The sequence below is a fragment of the Bacillus rossius genome, chromosome 7 (genome assembly GCF_032445375.1).
Source record: "Bacillus rossius redtenbacheri isolate Brsri chromosome 7, Brsri_v3, whole genome shotgun sequence".
Lineage (NCBI taxonomy): Eukaryota > Metazoa > Arthropoda > Insecta > Phasmatodea > Bacillidae > Bacillus > Bacillus rossius.
Genome location: NC_086335.1, coordinates 71,424,490 through 71,444,049, shown reverse-complemented (window position 1 = coordinate 71,444,049; position 19,560 = coordinate 71,424,490). Strand labels below are relative to the sequence as shown.

General features: G+C 40.3%; 2 protein-coding genes across 6 annotated transcripts in view; one reads left to right on the top strand and one right to left on the bottom strand.

The window, feature by feature from the left end:
- Window positions 1-477: 477 nt before the first annotated feature.
- Window positions 478-14,686, bottom strand: LOC134534355 (PRKCA-binding protein). 5 transcript variants are annotated; one of them, XM_063372773.1, is made up of 9 exons: window positions 14,533-14,646; window positions 12,468-12,597; window positions 8,666-8,777; window positions 8,165-8,293; window positions 5,764-6,061; window positions 3,879-4,012; window positions 3,034-3,227; window positions 2,293-2,539; window positions 478-1,191 (listed from the first exon to the last, which is right to left on the bottom strand). In XM_063372773.1, the coding sequence occupies exons 2-9, from the start codon at window positions 12,533-12,535 to the stop codon at window positions 1,102-1,104; spliced, it is 1,272 nt and encodes a 423-aa protein (XP_063228843.1). In that variant the 5' UTR covers window positions 12,536-12,597; window positions 14,533-14,646; the 3' UTR covers window positions 478-1,101. The 5 variants fall into 5 exon arrangements, with proteins under 5 accessions (XP_063228843.1, XP_063228846.1, XP_063228845.1 ...); XM_063372776.1 differs by having other exon boundaries at window positions 5,764-6,037; XM_063372775.1 differs by having other exon boundaries at window positions 12,468-12,594; window positions 14,533-14,633.
- Window positions 14,687-16,505: 1,819 nt separating this feature from the next.
- LOC134534354 (nucleoprotein TPR-like) overlaps window positions 16,506-19,560 on the top strand; it is a 70,682-nt gene continuing 67,627 nt past the window's right edge. The window contains 1 exon segment of the mRNA XM_063372772.1: window positions 16,506-16,949. Coding sequence (XP_063228842.1) covers window positions 16,790-16,949 — 160 coding nt within the window. The 5' untranslated portion in view covers window positions 16,506-16,789.

The window sequence follows — 19,560 nt, the reverse complement described above, 5'->3', positions numbered from 1 at the left end:
ATTAAAAACTATTTCACTACAACCTTGACACTACATAATCAGCTGACTCCTCTGAATGAATAAATCATCATATAAATTTCTCAGTAATTCTTTACCAAGCTGTGGAAGGCAGGGTCTCGCAATGTTACAACAGCTCTCTGCTGCTAGAGACGTGCGGTAGCTCACTGCCTCTTGCGCTTCAGTTGGTCTGCTCCATCTTTGCACCAACTGTCTCTCTGCCTGCTGTTCATTGGTTGAGTAGTGTGGCAGAATGTGTGTGCATTTGCAGCTTCAAAATTGTGGGTGTAACAACTGACACAAAATTTCACATGTAAAGCATATACAAACACACACTTTAAATTGTTTTTTAAGTTTTCTAAAACTGTAGCCTTATAAATCAATTTGGGTGTGTTTTTTTATGGAAAATATTAGGTCTGTTAACTTATATCCTGAATGGATCAGGGTTTTGCTGTAGGGAAATAAAAATTGACCGTTAACTTGTATACTATGCATTTCATAATTTATTTAAAACCAATAGTAACAATACATAAAAATATCTAATTTTATATTAAAAATACACGTAGTCATTCAAAACTCACCATGTTTATTTAACAGGGCTTAACACATATTATATATTAAGTTGCATACACATTTCCTAGCCTAGCTTTCAGGGTTTTCCTTCATGATCGGCCTGACTCCACCTAATCATACTTCAGCTACGTTGTTATTGGTTGAAGGGGTTTGCTAGACACGTGGGCACACATCTGTGTCGGCTGGACACGAAACGGAGTGAGCCAAGACCGACGACCCCCTCTCCCAACCGAACCACACAATAAATGCAGGGGCAGAGCCAAAATGCTTCTGCGAAAACCTGCATCCGATCTATTCGCTACTTGATCACAATACAGTTCGACAAAACTTAGGTAAACTGGAATGTGTGAAATAAGTAACACTGTGTTTATTCTCAAGATGAGCTAAACGCAATAGGTTTAGTCCAAGAAATCTCTGGTATATTGTTCGGATCTAGCTCCCCGGAGAACCAGCGGCAGGAAGTCGCCGGAACGACCAGGCGGGCGCGGGGCTCGCCGCGACACCACTGCAGTCCTCGGAGACCGGGGAGCTTCAGTCGGTCAGGCCAGGGATGAGGGTCTCGTCCTCCTTGGCCTCGTCCGCCTGCAGCAGCTCGTCGTCTCCGTCGTCGTCCGCCTCGTCCTGCAACACCCGGCCGGCTCGTGGGTCCCCGACCCCCCGCCTCCCGTGCCCGCCCGGCGCCCCTGTCAACTCCAACACTCCACAAACACTCATTAAATATCATTTCTGAAGGCTCACATCTTGATAAACGTATTTCAAGAATATCCACATATAGTACCTTGATCTTTTGGAACATGAATGAATTTAGATTTACTGTAAATTTAATTAAACTCTCGATATTCCTTAATCAATAAACTCATTAGCAACTTTAGAAATATTTTCGACATAAATAGCACTTATTAATCAAATTTTATTAATATCAAATTTTTATGAAAATTTATAAAAATGAAATGGAAAGGAAAACATTGTTTAAGATGTAAAGATAAAAATCTAAACAGTTCAAAATTTTTTCAAAGTTATAAATTTGTGGATGTCTTATATTGAATATATTTTAGGGTCTTCTCAACATTAAAGCTAAAATTTTCACAATGTGTTTTTCCGCACTATGGTTTTTATTGTTCTTTTTCTTAACATTGATATAATTTTTTGGCAGATAATTGGAGTTTTGGAAAAAAAATTGTGTTAGGGCAGCTGCGTTCCGACAGAAGCTCCACTGCAGTGTAGGGTGCTGTGCATTCCTCGCCATCTTCCACTTGGCTATCACATGATCTCAGCGTGCAGCCGGCTCAGCCTGAGTGGCGCTCAGCTCTGGGTTGCTAGGCTTGAGCTCTCCCCGACTCCCTGATCCTACCTCCCCGCTAATGCCCTGATGGAACTGAAGGGAGATGAAAAGCAGGGTGGCGCTCGAAGCCCTGACTGACCGAGAAGCGGCACAAGCCTGGCGAGCTGGACTAGCGGTACCTCCCTCGCCTCCGGAGCCCTTGTTCGAGCAGCCCGGCCGTCTGGAGGGAGGCTACTTGGTCCCAGAGGGCTCACGCAGGTGCGACACCTACCGCCCACCAACAGGAGCCTCTTCCGAGACGTCCCTGAGACAGGGCAGCCTCGTACTTAGACGAGGTAACCACAGGGAGGGACCTCACCCCGAAGTCGGCAAACATCACAGATGAAGCTGAGCGTGACAAATATTCAAGATTGTTTGGTATTCCAGTACATCACACTCACGCAGGCGGGGGTCCGGTACAGGAAGGCCGAGCCGGCCAGGTCCACCTCGACGGGGAAGAGGGTCGCGCACGCGCGCAGGGCCTCGTGCGTATCGGCGTGGAAGCGTGCCAGCCCCGCCACCAGCCGCTGCAGCTGCCACACCACGTCCTGCACGTGCTTGTTGTCCAGCAGCTCCATCTTCACCAGCACGTCCGAGCGCAGCCGGGCGAAGCGCGCGCGCGCGTCCTGGCGGCAGCGCAGGATCAGCCTGCGACCACCGTCCGTCCGTCCGTCTCCCCTGCTCTCAGTCACTCCGTCACTCGGTCTCGGCTGCTGCCCACCCACGACTCAACGTGGAGTACGTGAAGCACATGACAAAATCAACGAGTGAATCCAAATTCAATGATTTCAATGAAGGGATCAAGCATCGGTAAATCTAAGGAAGTCGACTCTACAGTCATACAAAACAAACAATGTGAAATACCACAGTTTCCAGCACACAAGACTGTCACCGTTCCATTGATAAAAACTGGAAAATAAACTTGTATCCGCACATAAGAAGTGAGGTCACGATTTTGCCGATCCAGACTTTCATTCAATATGAAACTACTATTGAAGGACTTCATGTAAAAGATTAAAAAAAAATTATTTGTAGAAAATCATTTATAAATTAAAGCATCAGAATTCATGTTATTTTTAGAGTATATTGCAGTGGTATCAGGTGAGCAGGAGCTACGACGCTACAGCAGGCAGTGCACGCACCGGTACTCGTAGTTGCCCGTCTCGACGCGGTACAAGGGCTCCTGCAGAGCGTTGTAGCTGTACTCCTCGTCATCCATCTCCTTCACCTTCAGGCAGTACGACAAGTACTCGAACTTGGTGTCCGCGTACTTGCGGATCGTCAGCTTCGTGTCGGGGATGGCTTTGTACAAGTACGTGCCCAGATCAGACAAGATCTGCAACAAGTAGAAGCTACGTGAAACGAGTTTTGACACGTGTACTTGCATGTTTACTTCAACATCGTTCTCATGCAAGCAAATAGAACTTAGAAGACAACACAGGACATCAGGAATTCATAATTGTTATATTTTTAGTTGACATCCTCCCGGGCTGCGCCCTTCTGAGCCTGATGTGCCACCACCTCCCCCCTTACGAGCTGTAAACCCACTCCTTCCACCACCACCGTCTATGGCCCCGGCGTTTAACAGCCCGCCGAAGTGTGCGTGTGTGTCGGCCCGCGCCCACCGGTGTGACGTCATTGCTCCGCTCCCGAAAGCTGCGGAGCAAGGACGAACGGGCAGTGACTTGCGATTACTGCTAGAGGAAGGAGCTTCACGCACCTGTCATCATTTTCTGAGCTTTTCAGTGATACATGGGTAAACGGGCCTCGCCACACACGGGCTACGTCACGGCCCTGAGAACAGAGTAGCCGGTCCACATGCCTGTTACAAATGTGGTGGCGCCCTAAACTTCGACGGACACTTCAACTCCCATGGTGGTAGCATAGTCGTCAAATAATATTAAGTTAAAAATATTTAATGTGCAGTAAAAATTTATAAAAAAAAATAAGGCAAACGCAAAGTTGATACGGCACGTCGCAGACTCACGGGCTTGACTGTCTTGAGCATCTTGATGCCGTACTTCTCCATCTGGCGGTGGTAGTCGCCGAACTGCCGGAACGCTTCGCTGGCCCGCGGCTGGGGCTCACGCACCCCGATGCCCGCAAAGGTGTCCCCGAAAGCTGCAAACACCGAGCAAAGTTTTCTTTACACCAAATAATTAGGACACGACAGAGCAGCACGAGCAAGACATCACTCGCTGGGCTTCAGACCGACCGCACAAGCTTCATCATTGGTGATGGTTGACTACGAGTCACCTCGGTCCAACCCGGCAGGGCTGTGGGCCGGAGGTCAAGGACATTGTCGGACTGGCCACTGGCCACTCTGCACAGCCTCGCTCGATATCCAGTCCACAGACAGGACAGCCTCTCTTTTTACAAGGCCAAATTACAAGTCTTTCCCAACATTTTTAAGGTTTTTACGCTAATTTTCTTGATTTTTTTTTTTTTTTTTTTTTTTTAAAACCTCTTTCGGCACAGCCTACAGGCGTTGGTAAATTTTGAATTACCTATTTAATCTGGAAGTGTTCTTGAACCTTTTATAACTTCTGGAACATTTTAAAAACTTAATGTAAATGACATATTCCATACAGCAAAATTTTTTACAATGTTTTTAACTCAATTCATCCAGCATTAATAGCTTAGGCTGTATATCATATTACACCTACTAAGGTATGTAGTTATAAATTTTTTTGACCATCGAACATTATTTTTCATCCCTTGCATAATATGTGGTAGTATAAAAATTTGCTTTGGACCAAGGTTTAAGATAATATTAAGATGGTTAAAAAAAAAAAATTACAACAAATTTGATAACAAACATATTTGGATTTTTTTATTTCAACCCATTTTTACTATAATAAATCATTTCATAAAAAATCAGTTTAAGATTTAGGATAATGTTTTGAATTGTTACAATAAATTATAATGGTTCTGAAAGTATACCTACTAATAAAGTTACGATTTTTTATTTTTTTTTTTTTGTCTTTCAACCCTTGTTATATTTCCACCCCCTTCAGTAATGGTTGGTGACATAAAAATTTACTCAAAACAAAATTTTAAGCAATATTTAGAAAATTTAAAATAAATAAGAACTCATTTAATAGTGTACAGGGGACAGAAATTATGAGTTTTTCTATTTCTACCCTTTTTTTCAATCCCTTGCTGCAATAGTTTGTCTTATGAAAAAATTTTTGAGACTAAAGTTTTAGATAAAAATTATAGGAACTACAAACAATCTGAATGTGGTCGATGGTGTGCCTACAAAGGAAGTTATGAATTTTTTTGTCCTCCAACCCATTTTTTTCCACCTCTTGAAGTTATGATTGGTCATATAAAAATTTTTTTCAGGCAGTTACTCAACAAGTAAAGCAGGGTGGAAAAAAGTTACAAAAAATTTTTTTTCTCATTTTTATCATGTTTTTTAGGTTTAAAACTGTTTTTTTTATTAAATTAGTTATTTGGTTCTCAGCATGTTCGATGAAAGCCATACGACATCCCGCTTTTCTGCCACTCAAGTTGAACCGGAAATGTCATAACGTCAAAAGGACTGAAGTCCAGCAAATCTGGACTTCTGAACGGGACTTAAACCACAGAAAGGGTATTTCTCCACAGGAGGAGGATTCTCCTCAGAATGAGGAATTAACTATTTAATATTCTTTTTATTTATTTTAGAGGTGTATTTAGCTGGGTATGATTTACAACTTATTTAGATAATTTACATGATAAGATCTTGTTTAGTATATAACATTTTGTTTATGTAAATCACAAGAAAAATTAAAGACCAAAAGTCAGTCGTTATGAGAGTGAAATCAGACAGTACAGTACTGATGAAAGCCGCTCCATGACGGGAGTGGGCCTGCGGTGGGACGTGCCTTTGTAGACCTGCAGCAGGCTGAAGAAGGCCTGGAGCACGGCCTTGGCGTGCTCCACCAGGCCGCGGTACACGCCCTCCGTCTGCTCCAGCTGCTCCAGCCTCTTGATGAGCGTGTCGTTGCAGAGGATGGCGCGCGACAGTCCCAGCGCGTCCGCCGTCGTGGTGCTCATGTTCTCCACCAGGCGGTGCTTCACCTTCTTCAGCACGATGTCCAGGCTCTTGCCCTGGCGCGGGTCGGCGTGCAGCTTGTTGTAGTTGACCGTCACCTCCTCCTGCGCACGGCGTTCTGGTGCTCCCTACTTCGCCCGCGCACAACCATGCCAGGCCCAGAGAGAAACAATTCTTTATCTGTAAAGTCGGTGTACGGACGATAGTTTAACGTGACGACGTCATAACAAAAGATTGATGAAATGATTGCATACCGTTATGAATAAAATTGAATCATTTTTATTGAACTATCACTATTTTGTATGGATACAAAGAAGGAGTGAAATGAAATCTACAATTTAATTGATAAATTTACTTTTATTTGCACTCATTAATTCAAATATGTTTATTACTTCAACAAAGAGATTATTTTAACTATAACTTTAATACATGTTTGCTATTTAACTTCTTCCAATCTGTGTTATTCTGTTAAGGATATATGACGATGATAGGAAAAGTAGGCAATGAATGGGAGTGTTTCAAGTTTAATGTGCCCCGAAAAAGTCAAATTGATGGTTGTTCCAATCGAGTGGAAGAGAGATAGGTGCGGCGCAAGCGTACAATGAGCGTAATGAGACACAGCGTAATGGGACAATGTGCATAACGGGACACTTTTTCGTGCATGCAGCCGGCGTTCATCGATTTATTAGACGTTGTCACGTCAAAAAAATTCACTCTTATAAAATAAAAACAACATTCGAGAAATAACGTAGTGAAGAAACAAAAAGAAGGAAGAGGGTGGAATGAACTGAAAGACTGTACACTTACAATCATAGTTTCTCTATGTTAATAGGAAGGGAAGAAAATTCGGGTGCCATAAGTATTTCCTTTAGTCATGAGACACAATAATTTGCGCTGCCTAAGGGATTAGGAACATAACAGATACATCTGTCAAATAACAAAGCAACAGTGAATGGCTCAAATTCCTCTACGAGACAAATTTAAGTTCTAAGTACATGGCCAAACAAAGACCAACCATATCGCCCGTAAACATGTGTACAGCGCATGGAGACACAAAGAGGTAACATTACAAGGCTCGAAGAATGAGTGGTTCCAAAAGAGTAATTTAAACAGAAATTCTAAGTTAATATAATTTAACTTCAACTTACATGACATGTACCGCCCTCACATAAAACTAACAAAATGGCATCAGCCAAACCAAATTCTTGGAGTTAACACCTCAGAGCTTACAAGAAGACTGAGAGCAGGTTTACGCTTCGTGGAGGGAAGGACCCAGAAGAAGAGAGGGGAGGGAAACAATTATTTGTAGGGGAAACAGTCTCGAGAACTGGCACACGCCGCTGAGGCTTGGCGGTCTCTTCAAACTACCGCCCATACAGTCGGTGAATCAGTTCAAACTACCGCCCATACAGTCGGTGAATCAGTTCAAACTACCGCCCATACAGTCGGTGAATCAGTTCAAACTACCGCCCATACAGTCGGTGAATCAGTTCAAACTACCGCCCATACAGTCGGTGAATCAGTTCAAACTACCGCCCATACAGTCGGTGAATCAGTTCAAACTACCGCCCATACAGTCGGTGAATCAGTTCAAACTATTTTCCATACATTCGGCCAATCAATTCAAACTATTGTCCGTACAGTCGACGAATCAATTCAAACTATTGTCCATACAGTCGGTGAATCAATTCAAACTATTGTCCATGCAGTCGGCGAATCAATTACAACTAAAGAAAAACATCCTTTCATTTGTCAGTATTAATGTTTGCACACTATTTTCAGACAACTTCAGGGAGATCAGAATATTACACTTAAAAACATAATGTTAACTCTAGAAACATCAGATTGAACACCTTAGTAAATACAGACAGGGTCTGAACCAAGAAACAGACAGCCTGTTAATAGTTAACACCCGGTCATGAAGGTTGCTCAAGGCTTGTGCTGCCCAGCCAACAGCGAGATGACAGGCAAGCACCGGCAGACCCACGCGTGCCTAACTATGCAACAACTGTCATGAAAATAATTAATTAATAGACAATTATATGTACCATGGTTATTAGACAGTTTGTGATTGTAGCAGAAACCCACCAGCAAAAGGCTAGCAACTAACGAACAACCCAGCAGACATACAACAATGTTTAAATTAACAGTTTTTAAAATTAGTTCTCACATTAACCTAGAGACCTGAGTTGCAACTCCAATGAGAAGTGCTGGATGCCACTGTTACCAACCTTGGAAGACTGGATCATCTTGGCCACTTCGACCTTGGTCTTGCCCTTGACAGACATGCCGTTGACCCCCACCAGCTCGTCCCCGCACTGCAAGGTGCCGTCCTTCGCCGCCGGCGTGTTGTCGAATATCTGGTTGCACAGTTACACATGTACCTGACTGCGCCAGAGCCCACAACAAGTATTCATTCATAACTTAAGAACTAGCCTAAATGGTTGTTGAAACTGACGACAGTGTCAATAAACTAAAGATGATAAAAAAAAATCATGCCAGCATTTCTGAACACAAACCACACATATTACAATTAGCAGCAGAGAAGAGATAGTAACAGATACATTTTTAACAGTACAGTCATCAATGACAAAATTAAAAGAAAGAGAGACAAAAAAAACCCACTTCTTTCGTTCATCAACATTAGCTGCATCCGAACACTAGCCTACTGGATCTCTTAGCGTCGCCAGTATGAGCGAGTCCTAGATCTCCTCCTGCCGATGTTGGCATACCTGCACGATGTAGAGGCAGGGGCAGAGCGGGGCCCCGCCCCCGATGCTGATGCCGATCAGATTGGAGCTGTCCTTGGTGAGCGCCACGTTGCCGGACGTGACGGTCATACCCCTGGCAAACAGCGAGCACAGGTCTCGACATCACAGCACACAGGAGCCTACAACTGCCAGGTATAGCATCTACGTCTGCAACAACCTGGAGGCACAGCACAGCAGGACTCCACACTTCTGACGATGAAAACCAGTGCAGCCACGCAAGGAATCAAGCGAGTCGAGATGTACGTCAACCAGCAAACAGCAATCACGAGAACAGAATCACCTTCTGATAAGCTTATCATGCCACAGCCTTCCTTTTTCATGAACTAAAAATGAACACTAAATATAATTTTAATAAAATTAAGGTTTTAAAAAAATCTAAATTATTTGAAAACATAAATTCTGTGAATTTGTCAATAGCCAAATTGCTAAATCATTTCCAATCAATGTTCAAAATAGGTGCTTTGTAATATTGGGGCTAAGTCTGGCCCTAAGACTAATCAGTGTGCAAAAATCCATTCAAAGTACGTAGGAAATTGCAGAGACTGTCACAGTTGTCTGATGGCTGTCACATTCCTATGTTCCGTTCTTATGCATGCAAGCAAAGTGCCGTGCTAAGGAAGCTCGCTACGCTACACTACAGCTCACTGCCATCTGAACACTTACGAGAGCCCTCAGTGTCCGAGCCTGTTCAGCCCGTTGCATTCCTTCACGAGACACGCACCAGGGTCACAGGAGCAAGCCCCTTCGCTTGTGTCCGCGCAGGGCTTACGCAAACGTAACGCACTAGGTTAACTGTGTACCGTCCTCAGGCACGTAGTTCCCAAAGAGTATGCTTTCTTAGAAACATTCGAATGACAGCAATTCAGAAACAAAAAAAGGTTGTTACGTAGCAGCTGTTAAAATACTCATACAATAAAATTTTAAGATAATTTACAGCAAATAAAAAAAAAACCCTATATATTACATACCTTTATTGGCTGATTAATTTAATTTTTTCCATAAAGTACAAAGTAAATATATTCTCTAATATCATCAAGTAAAAAATCTGATTATACTTTAGTTACTTTTATATTTGTTTGGATTTCCTTCTGTTATTTTGTGCTTGTTGTCTGTTCTACTGAACTTGCTCTATGTTCAAGCTCAGTCAAACCTGAGGATTCTTGTTAGTTTTATTGAGATTTTTAATGTCTCTTAACTACTTGGCATTCACTTTTCTGAACTTTTACTCTGAGTTAACCTCTGGAAAGATTTTCTTAAGAACTAAAATCCTCAAAATCTTTAGGAACACAAATGACGAAATACAAACAGATAAACTGTGGTTTCAGAGTGATACAGTCAGGTTATAAAATGAGTTTCAGAGTGTAATTTTTGTTACAAACAGCTTTTTTATGTTATTTTACAAAGGCAGTACTGTTATCAAAATTAATCTCTGTTGTATTTTTTGATAGCTGGGAAAAAATAGGCTAAAACAGATGTTTTCAGAACCTCTTCTAGTTGTTAAATACCAATGCCAAATACTGGCTGCAGCAGAGAGGTACGTCTCACACCTTTAACTTTGTACGACTGCGCAATGAAACGATAGATCGCTCACACGCATTGCTGGCTGCCACCCTTATAAAGTTTCTGGTAAACGACAATTCAGCACACAGTCAATTTAGACTTAGTAAATTTTCCAGACAGACAAACACAATTAATATTAGTCTACTCTGAAATATTTGAAGAGAACTTCTTTACGAAATAAACAGACAAACTTTTTCCAAGGCTGTCAAGTAAAATGTTGTGTGTTCCACGAGGCATTGAGGCAGTGAACTACTACGTGGTGTTGTCAGACCATGCTTAAGCCATACTGCACGTCACAGAGAGCAGGAGTGAACCACCAGGGGCCGTGCGCTACGGGCAGGATCGGAGACGTGTCGGGCGCGGCCGCGCACATGGCCGTGCTCTGGTGGGCGGACACTCTGTTACACTTACGCTGGGTTCTCAAAAGACAAGAGACGATCCAAACTGAGAAGCGACGTGTGCTCGTCTGACTCCTTCTGCTCCTGCCTTTTCGTTCGCAAGCAGTGAGGAAGAAGAACACAGACAGAAACATAGTGAACATGCCACACCTAGGACAGCACAATACACACTGACAGAAAATATTCTACAAGAGAACTACAATAACATAAAACAGAAAGCTCAAAACAATAAACAATAATAAAATTAATCCTGTTGTCATATAATTGTACAGAAGTATGAGGCCACATTCTGATACCAATGTACCTGGTCAGTCAATCCTGTAGAATGTCAGCTGATGTTCTGATAAACCATCAGCAATCTCTACAGCGTGGAACGTGGTTATCAGAAAGTGACCTCGGTCACAGACAGTGACATTATTTTTCCTATTGTTCTTAGGTTTGAAGAATGATTAAAAAAAATGATGGTGAAATGTTATTTACAATCTTGTAGTCTTGACTATGTGGCTGCTCAATTCTTCACAGTTTGCAAAAACTTTACAACCAATTTTTTTAAACTTATATTTATTATCGTAAGACATAATTTCGTACATACATCTGTATATGCATATATATATAATACATACCAGGAAGAGAATGAAATACATAGCCAACTGCAAGTGCCCACTGCCCCACAAAGCAAGGCGTGTCTTGGACTGACCACCTTTACCTTGCAATGAATCCACTACTGAAGCCTTCCTGCTAATTCACATGTTTATTTTAAGGGGGACATCTGGCATAACAAAAGTCAATCAAACTGGCACATGAAGTAACATAAAAGGCAGAGTGCACAGAAAGTGATGAAGATTCTGGGACTTCTAAGATCATCAAGAGCTGGGAGCAATGCCGTGTGCTATGACACCGTAAGATGCTGATGAGACTTGAGAACATGTTCTGCCGTAACATCAGCGTCGCTAGTTGTCTGGGTAACTATTTATACTCGAGTGTAGCTAATCAGCTTCAGGAATAAACATCACATAAAAATAAAATTACATACTTTTAGACTTAAGTCATGTGGGATTTTCAAAGAAAAAATTGTGTCAGAAAATTCTTTTTAGACAATAGAAAAAATATAGACAAAATTTTAGCAAATATGAACTGATACAAGATCATACAGCTAGCCTTGCACCATAACAAAACCCCTCAATATGCAGCAAAGTGGACTCGCAGTCCAGAAACCTGGGGTGGATCCCCAGCTCGGAACACCGCAGTTCTCGAGACCACCAGGCAGTTGCCGGTCCTATAGGGCCCGTTCTCTATTCAGGCTCTACCCCCACGCTGAATTGTTTGGATAGAAATGATAAGAATATTCTTATTAATATTCAGAACAAAACATATGATTATTCATTGTTTATGAAAGCCCCTATTTGCTGCTTGTCTCTGCTTGATGCAATCATGGTTACCAATGATTGCAATGACCAATAGGCACACTGTCGTCAAAGTGCTTTTGAAATCCTCCCTGTAGCTCTGGAGTTCCGCAGCCACACGTGCCTCTGTGTGTTGCGTAGTGTCCGAACGGAAGAAATGCATCTCCCTGGCGACCGACTGCACACGACCAGCTGGTACGGCCTGTGCCACAGACCAGGAACTTGTCCAGAGAACTGAACAGATGCAGCAGTACCTAGAGGTCGCTACTCTGACGCGTGCATCGGTGCTACGAGACGACAATCTGGCCTACGTTAGCAGGGACTCATGTTTCATGAACAGACATGAAGGACTCAGCGTGGGGATGCAGAGAGGTAGTTGCCGAGAGCACGACTGGGACGTACATGCGGTCCTCCATCGCCAGTGGGGCCGGCTGCAGCAGGTAGTCGTAGTCGTAGCGCGGACTGTTCATGGCGCCCGCGGCTCATGCACTCACACTAACACATCACAACCGACTACGCACACAGCATGCTGCTGCAAAAAAAAATAAAACAAAACAAAACAAAACTAAGCACTCAAAATAAACCTACAACAATCAAATGTGCAAGCAAGTTGCAACTAATTAAAAAATAAACTCTTCTAAGACTGGTTCAAAAACTCAAAGCAATAAAATACCAGCTTAAGGCGAGGGCTGCTGATCTTGTCCAACACACTACTGACAAAAACTAAATTCTGTGTTCCAACCAGAAGTTGGTTATTTTGTAAATGAGAGAGCCGAACATACAACAATACTCGGCTTTTAAGGCTGAACTGAACAATTTGCAAGTATGTGGCTATATGACGCCACTCAATTTACACATATCCAATTGCCTCTATATTATGTAGTAGACCAATTTGTAAAATTGTAATGAGAATACTACAGGTCAAAGAAAATGTTTCATTTGAAAGTACATATTAAGGAAAAAAAAATTTCTATATAGCAAAAAAAAAATTTTAAATCATAGGTTTGGCATCACTAAAAAAAACAAATCAGTGAGAAAATAAGTAATAGGTACTTGCTGGGAATGGTGAAACAACATAAAGACTACTGCAATAAAAAGTTAAATATTGGTACGCTACTCAATAGTTTTCTGGATAGTCCTCTACCGATCCTAGAATTTCTTTCCATCAATACACTACAAAAAAAAAACTAACTAGAAAGAAGCAAAAATAATAAAACTAAAATGAAAGTAATTTTATTTTTGTTAAAGCTGAAATAAAAGTGCATAACGTATGTGCAGTGTTGAGTTTGTTAGAATAAAACATTTCGTGGAGACTGTCAACCGCTGCTCTCTCATTGGATGTTCCCCCACCCCCACCAGTGGTCCCCAGGAGAGACGCCTGCGGTTTCCTCCTCTACTTCACATGGTGGGTGCAATATGTAAACATGTTATTGCTATTACAATCAATTTTACACAGTGCACACCAATAAAACTTCAAAAATTTCTTAAACCATTGGGCTTGAATTAAAGCTAGGGATAAACCTTAATGCTAACCCATAGTATTTTACTGGTTCTTAGTTACCAACACATCCTACACGGCCCGATCACGTGATCACTGCTTGGGGCCTGTCACACTGCCAAATATCTGCTTCCAACACCTTCCAATATGTTGTGTCAATTAAAGGTGGAGGGTTATGACATCAATGAAAAGTCACTAGTGCAGCCATGTTTGTTTGACACGTTGGATTACTTGTGTTTGCATCAAATATTTTGTATATAATATATCTTGGATGTTCAAAAAACCATTAGGAACCATCCTTTCAAGGTTAATTAAGGAATGCCTCTAGTACATGGAAAACATATAGGTATTCCTATTTACCGCGGGTAAATTGGTTGCGGCAGGGTAAAAAGCACAGGTATTGTAATGTAAGATATAACATTTAATTCTGTTCACTAACTAGTAGGAATTACGAAACCAACCCTTCGGACATAAATTTTGGAACGTGTGTAGTGTGTGGAAACCATGTTACTGATTCCTTCTCCCCCCCCCCCCCCCCCCCCCTTTTTCCAAGGTTCTTAAAAGCCGCGACGTCCGATAATTACCAAAACCATTTTCCATAGAATACTACCCTTACAACTCTATTGTATAAAAATATATTGGAGACAAATACTTGACAGTGTGACAGGGCCTTTAAAAACGTGAGTAGATTGTTGTTTTCCGACGGCCGACACCATCAATTATGGCGAGAGACGTGATACTGGGACCACCCAGGAGGCTGACGTGGCGCGCAGGGGGCCAGAGCACACCCAACTAAACTAAGAACAGTGGACCCTGTGCACTGCCCTGCAGCTCCCCTCACGCTACTCTACCCACTCCTCAGATAGCTCACCATCTGTTACCTGTTCGTGCAACCTCATGCATATTTTAACATTAACTACCTAAACCATAAAAACATTAAAAAATATATATATGTATATATCCGCTTACATCTTGTCTTCCTCGAGAAAGTAATCATCTTCGTAATCTAGCATTTTATATATTTAAATACAATATAACCGCAAACGCCCCAATGTTTACAAAACCAGAAAAAAAAATTATTTTTGATAACACGGTTATCTTCCTATTCACATAGAGAAAATAGGCGGAGAAACACTTTTCGCGAAAAAACAATTTAATACTAACGATAATTATATCGCTTAAGCCAAGTCTTCCAATTGAAGTGCATGAAAAAATGGGAAAACACAATAAACGTTAAATAGAAAAAAAATTATATTCATGAGGGCACACTAGCATTACAAATGGTTAAATTCAAAATCAAGGGTAGAGCAGGAATTTATGTTTGGCGGTTATATGATTATCGGATTTCGCCCACATCCAACACTAGATGCACACAAGGCCGACGACGCCGGAGTGAATGATGAGCTAAAACAACCAGGTCTACAAATAAGCACTTTCACTCATTCAATAAGGTCATGACTGAGCGAAAAGCAATGGGCGGGGCACTTTTCTTTTCGTTTAGAGTGTTCGTTATATAAAAAAAAGGGAGAGTGTAGAACTACCTGACAGAAACTAACGACTAGGTACCTATCTTGGTAGTCGAGGCCCGTCGACCAATCGTAGAATAGGCCATGGGGCGGTATCATGGTATATAGAACCGGCCACCATGGACGGGCTCCTAAGGACAAGTCATCAATTAAATAAGAATGTTATGTTCTAAGAAATAAGTCAAGAGTACTATACAGACCTCATGTGTGGACCGGAAAAGAATTGAGGGGTACCTAAGTGGAAAACGCAAACCGAGAGCACCTTATTTTGAGTATAGGACATGTCTGGATGGGACAGTAGGACATTTAAACCACAAATGATTAATATCAACCAGGGTGGTGTCACAACCGCAGGCAGGCAGGTCTTAGATGTCAAGTTTACGTAAACGATCGGGGGATGCGTTGTGTGTAGTCCGGAGGCGGAACGATAAAACAGCAATAGCGTGGGGCTGATGGTCAAAAAGAATGTTATTGCTCACGGCACTATCCCGAGTATATCATAACAGATACATTTTTGACAAATTAATAATGAGTGGTGTGGTGTTGTAGTTAGATGCATCAACTGATAACTTGGAGGTTTGGGGTCAAATCTCACTGAAATCAATTTTTTTTTTAAATTTTCCATTTTTATTTTTTGCAATATTAAATATTTAATTACATAAATAAATACATGATTAAATATTTTTAAACAGTTCAATGTTGATGTGGGCTTTCTTTGTTGGCACATAGCCCGCCACCCATCTGCTGTGACATCAGCTCGGAATGGAAGCTTGGCTTCGAGAGGTTGAAGCAATGGACGAAAGTAGCATTATGAGGGACGAAGATAAGGCAGAGGACGTGCAGTGAGCAACGGGAATTAGGTGCTAAAACTCTTTTAACTTTAAATAGTGGCAGTAAACAATAAATAGTAATAATAATAGAAAAAAATAGTTGTGTAGTTAAGGCGTGTGTGGAGACTAAATACCACTCCGTGTAAGGCATAAAAGGCAGGAATAAAATGAAATTAAAAACCTGTGATTTTAGGCCATAACCTTCATTACATCCAGGTGCAATACAAGAGTGAGGCATTATCTCTTTCCTCTTCAATTTAATTAACAAACATAGTAATAATAATAATTTACACCTGCAATTGGGCATCCGTCCGGTGGCAATGGGAAAATAATAAAGCATTGGTACATATCAGGCATTTACTAAGCACTCAAAAGATTGAAAATATAGTCATCTGGGAAATAATTACAAAAATTGAGACGGAACTAGAATATCATATATCATATCATTTATTTAAAAAAAACTCCCTTTTAACACAGTCATTCGTGGGCCTGCCTATTACTAGCGCTGTTAGTTCGCAGGTCACTGCGAGCTTCCCTAAGCGAACGAAATACGCCAAGGAAAAGGATAGGAATTTGCCCAGAGATTAGAGAATATGCCAGACCTATCTATATGACCGTGGTTTTGACGGTTGGAAAAGTGTTTTCATTTATATCTGTGTAGTTTTTACAACCAGAATTTAAAATGCTTTAGTTTTTTGGGAAGAATGAAAATCTATCTTTCTCCAAGCTAGTCTGAAACATTGTATTTAGTGTGGTGTCTGTGTTTAACATTGAACTTAGCGTGTTTAAGTTAATTTTATTTGTGCGGAGCTTTGAACGTTTATTATAACTGAAGTAAATTTCTTATATTTAAAGAAAATTTCTTAAATAATGGCGTGTTCAGGGAAGTTAGTTCCCGACGTACTATCTGCAGAGGAGAGTGAGAAATTGCCAGAAGATATACGCATTAAGTTAGAACATTTTGTTGAATCTGCATTTGAGACGAAAACAGCTTTATCCGCTGCATGGCAAGTTAAAGAAAGCGACTATGGTAAGTTCATTTGTGAGTAGGCCTATTCTTTGATGCTCTTCGCCGACCTCCGTAGCTCAGTCGCATGCGCGCCGGCTGACGGTGCGAGGGGTCCTGAGTTCGAGCCCCGGGTAAGGCATGGGTGTTAATTTACATATGAAAATTTGATCGATAATATGATACTGAAAAAGGTTCCAAATACGAAATGAAATTACCCTATGGCCATTGGTGCACCGCTGTAAGCCACCAAAAAATAATGAAGTCTGATGCTCCCCTGGTATGGAATGTGTGCAGAAGTGGAGACAGGTTTCAAAACTCGAGGGCCTGGGAAACAGCACATTAATTAAGGGCGGGAGGTAGACTAATTGGAGTTGAAGCGGCGTCTTGGACAGTGAAAAGGTGCCTTCGTACAAAGGAGGGGGTGATAAGGAGAGATTTGGAAACTGCAAGCTAGGTAAACTCACATCCAAGGGCCCACTGATGACAATGATGGGTCTCCTACTTAGTGACATAGGTGCATGAGTGATAGAAAGTGCAGTAGAAAGATGGGTGAGGGGCATGTGGGGAATAGTAGAGATCTTGAATCCATAACAATACTGATGATGTTACAAACATACTGTCGCGTAGAGCATTATCACTTCTATATTCTTACAGGACAAGTGCGAGAATATGGTGGTTTTGAGTGTGGAACTATAAACATGCTATTTTTCATGCTTTTAATTTTTTGAATGTTGTACTTTTTCGGTAACATAAACTAGACTATTGTATAGTCTATTTTGGGATACTGATTTTTTTTATTATTAAAGAAATTATTGTTACAAATTATGGCGGTATCATATCATATCATCATGTTCCCTATTTATTAGAAAACTTAATAATACTGGATAAAAAGTTGCAGGAAAAGTTGTGAATTATGAGTCCTAATAAAATGTCTATCAATCAATAGAATAGACCAAATGAGACTGTATTCTAATTCACGATACAGATGAAATATTATGTCTAAAAGTCTCACTTTCTAAAATTAAATACCGGTATCGCAAAATAAACTGTAGTGTACTTCACGATAACGTTAAATGATCATCCCAAAAATTCTCAGTTTTACCAAATTAAGTACCTGTAGCTATTTCACCTAACATCGCAAATGAAACATACCCAACATAGCTCTCACCTAACACATAAAATAAAATGCACATTAAAACTACAAATCACAAACATTTAAAAGCCATGAGAAACTATTTAACCTTTCTAATTTTTATTGCAATAATCTTTCACTGTCAATATTTTTTTGTAGATAGGTATTAAGTTTATGCCAAAAAAAAATTTCATTGTTCCATTTAATGTATTCTATATCACAAAACATGAACTATTACTTTCCTATTGAGTTCTACAATCACACAACCACGCATTCTTTCTCGATACTGAATCATTATGTTAATTCAATGTAAATAAACAACCATGCTCTTCTTTTGTGACTACTACACTTATTTTCACACACACATCCAACAAATTACTTAATATATACTTAATACTTATTTTTTCTCTTTTATAAAAATATTTAATTCTACTCATTAATTTACTCTTCTTCATACTGCGATCACTCCAAAACTTTTTTTTTCAGAGCACTATTTTGGCTTTCGCCTTTGCTTATAGCTATATTTTTCTTTGTTTCGCAGTTCAGTTTATCATTGGCATTGCAACTAGTTTAATTCCTACCAGTATCTGGTATTTTATTTTCAACCTGATCCGATGTGTGGGTAAAATGGGAATGAGGAATGCACAGGTTGTCTTTGATTGTAGACTTGTTTTCAAGTCATTGTGATACTTAAAGACGTTTACTAGTAGTAAACTTCTTTAACAAGTGGTTAGTTTAGGTTAGCTACATTATTATATTGTCAATTCATGTGAAAAATTTTTTTTCTTCATTAATTTATGTTGTATTAGGTTCTTTTAAAAGACCATACAATAGTTTGGAAAGTTGGTTATGTTAGGTTAGCTACATCAAAAATACTGCAATATGCAATTTTTAACTTGAGGGGCATCACCGAAACAGGCAAATATAAGTCGGTCAATGATTTTTTTTAAAGTTCCTGATAATATTTCTAATGATTCTGTAAAAGGACATTGCAATATTCCAAGGTGTGTACTAGTATTTATCATTTTAAGGGTTAGTTAGGTTGGCTTTAGATACAGTACAATTTGGTTGGCAAATATTAAAATTAATTTAGCTAACATAACTAAGTAATTAATATTGATTCAAATAAAGTTGTAATTATCTTTATCAGTTACTACTTAGGCTACATAATAACACTTTTGATAAGTAGAATTTTTTCGAAAGAAAACTTGCACATCATTTTATACAGTATCAATTGTAACATATTTAGGGAATAATAAAATACAAATTAAGTTTACGTATAAAAAAGATTTTGTACTATGGTACTCTGAATATGTAATTAAAACAGTAGAATGTACCAAAGTTTCAGAAATTATCTACACGAAGATAGATCATGTTGTTATTGGATATGCAGGCTACTTTCTAAGCTGTCTTCCCCATCCTATACTGAACCAAGGAAATGGCATCAGTATTATTGTTGTTGAAGCTTCACATTGTTTCTTTTCATCATTCTCTAATGTT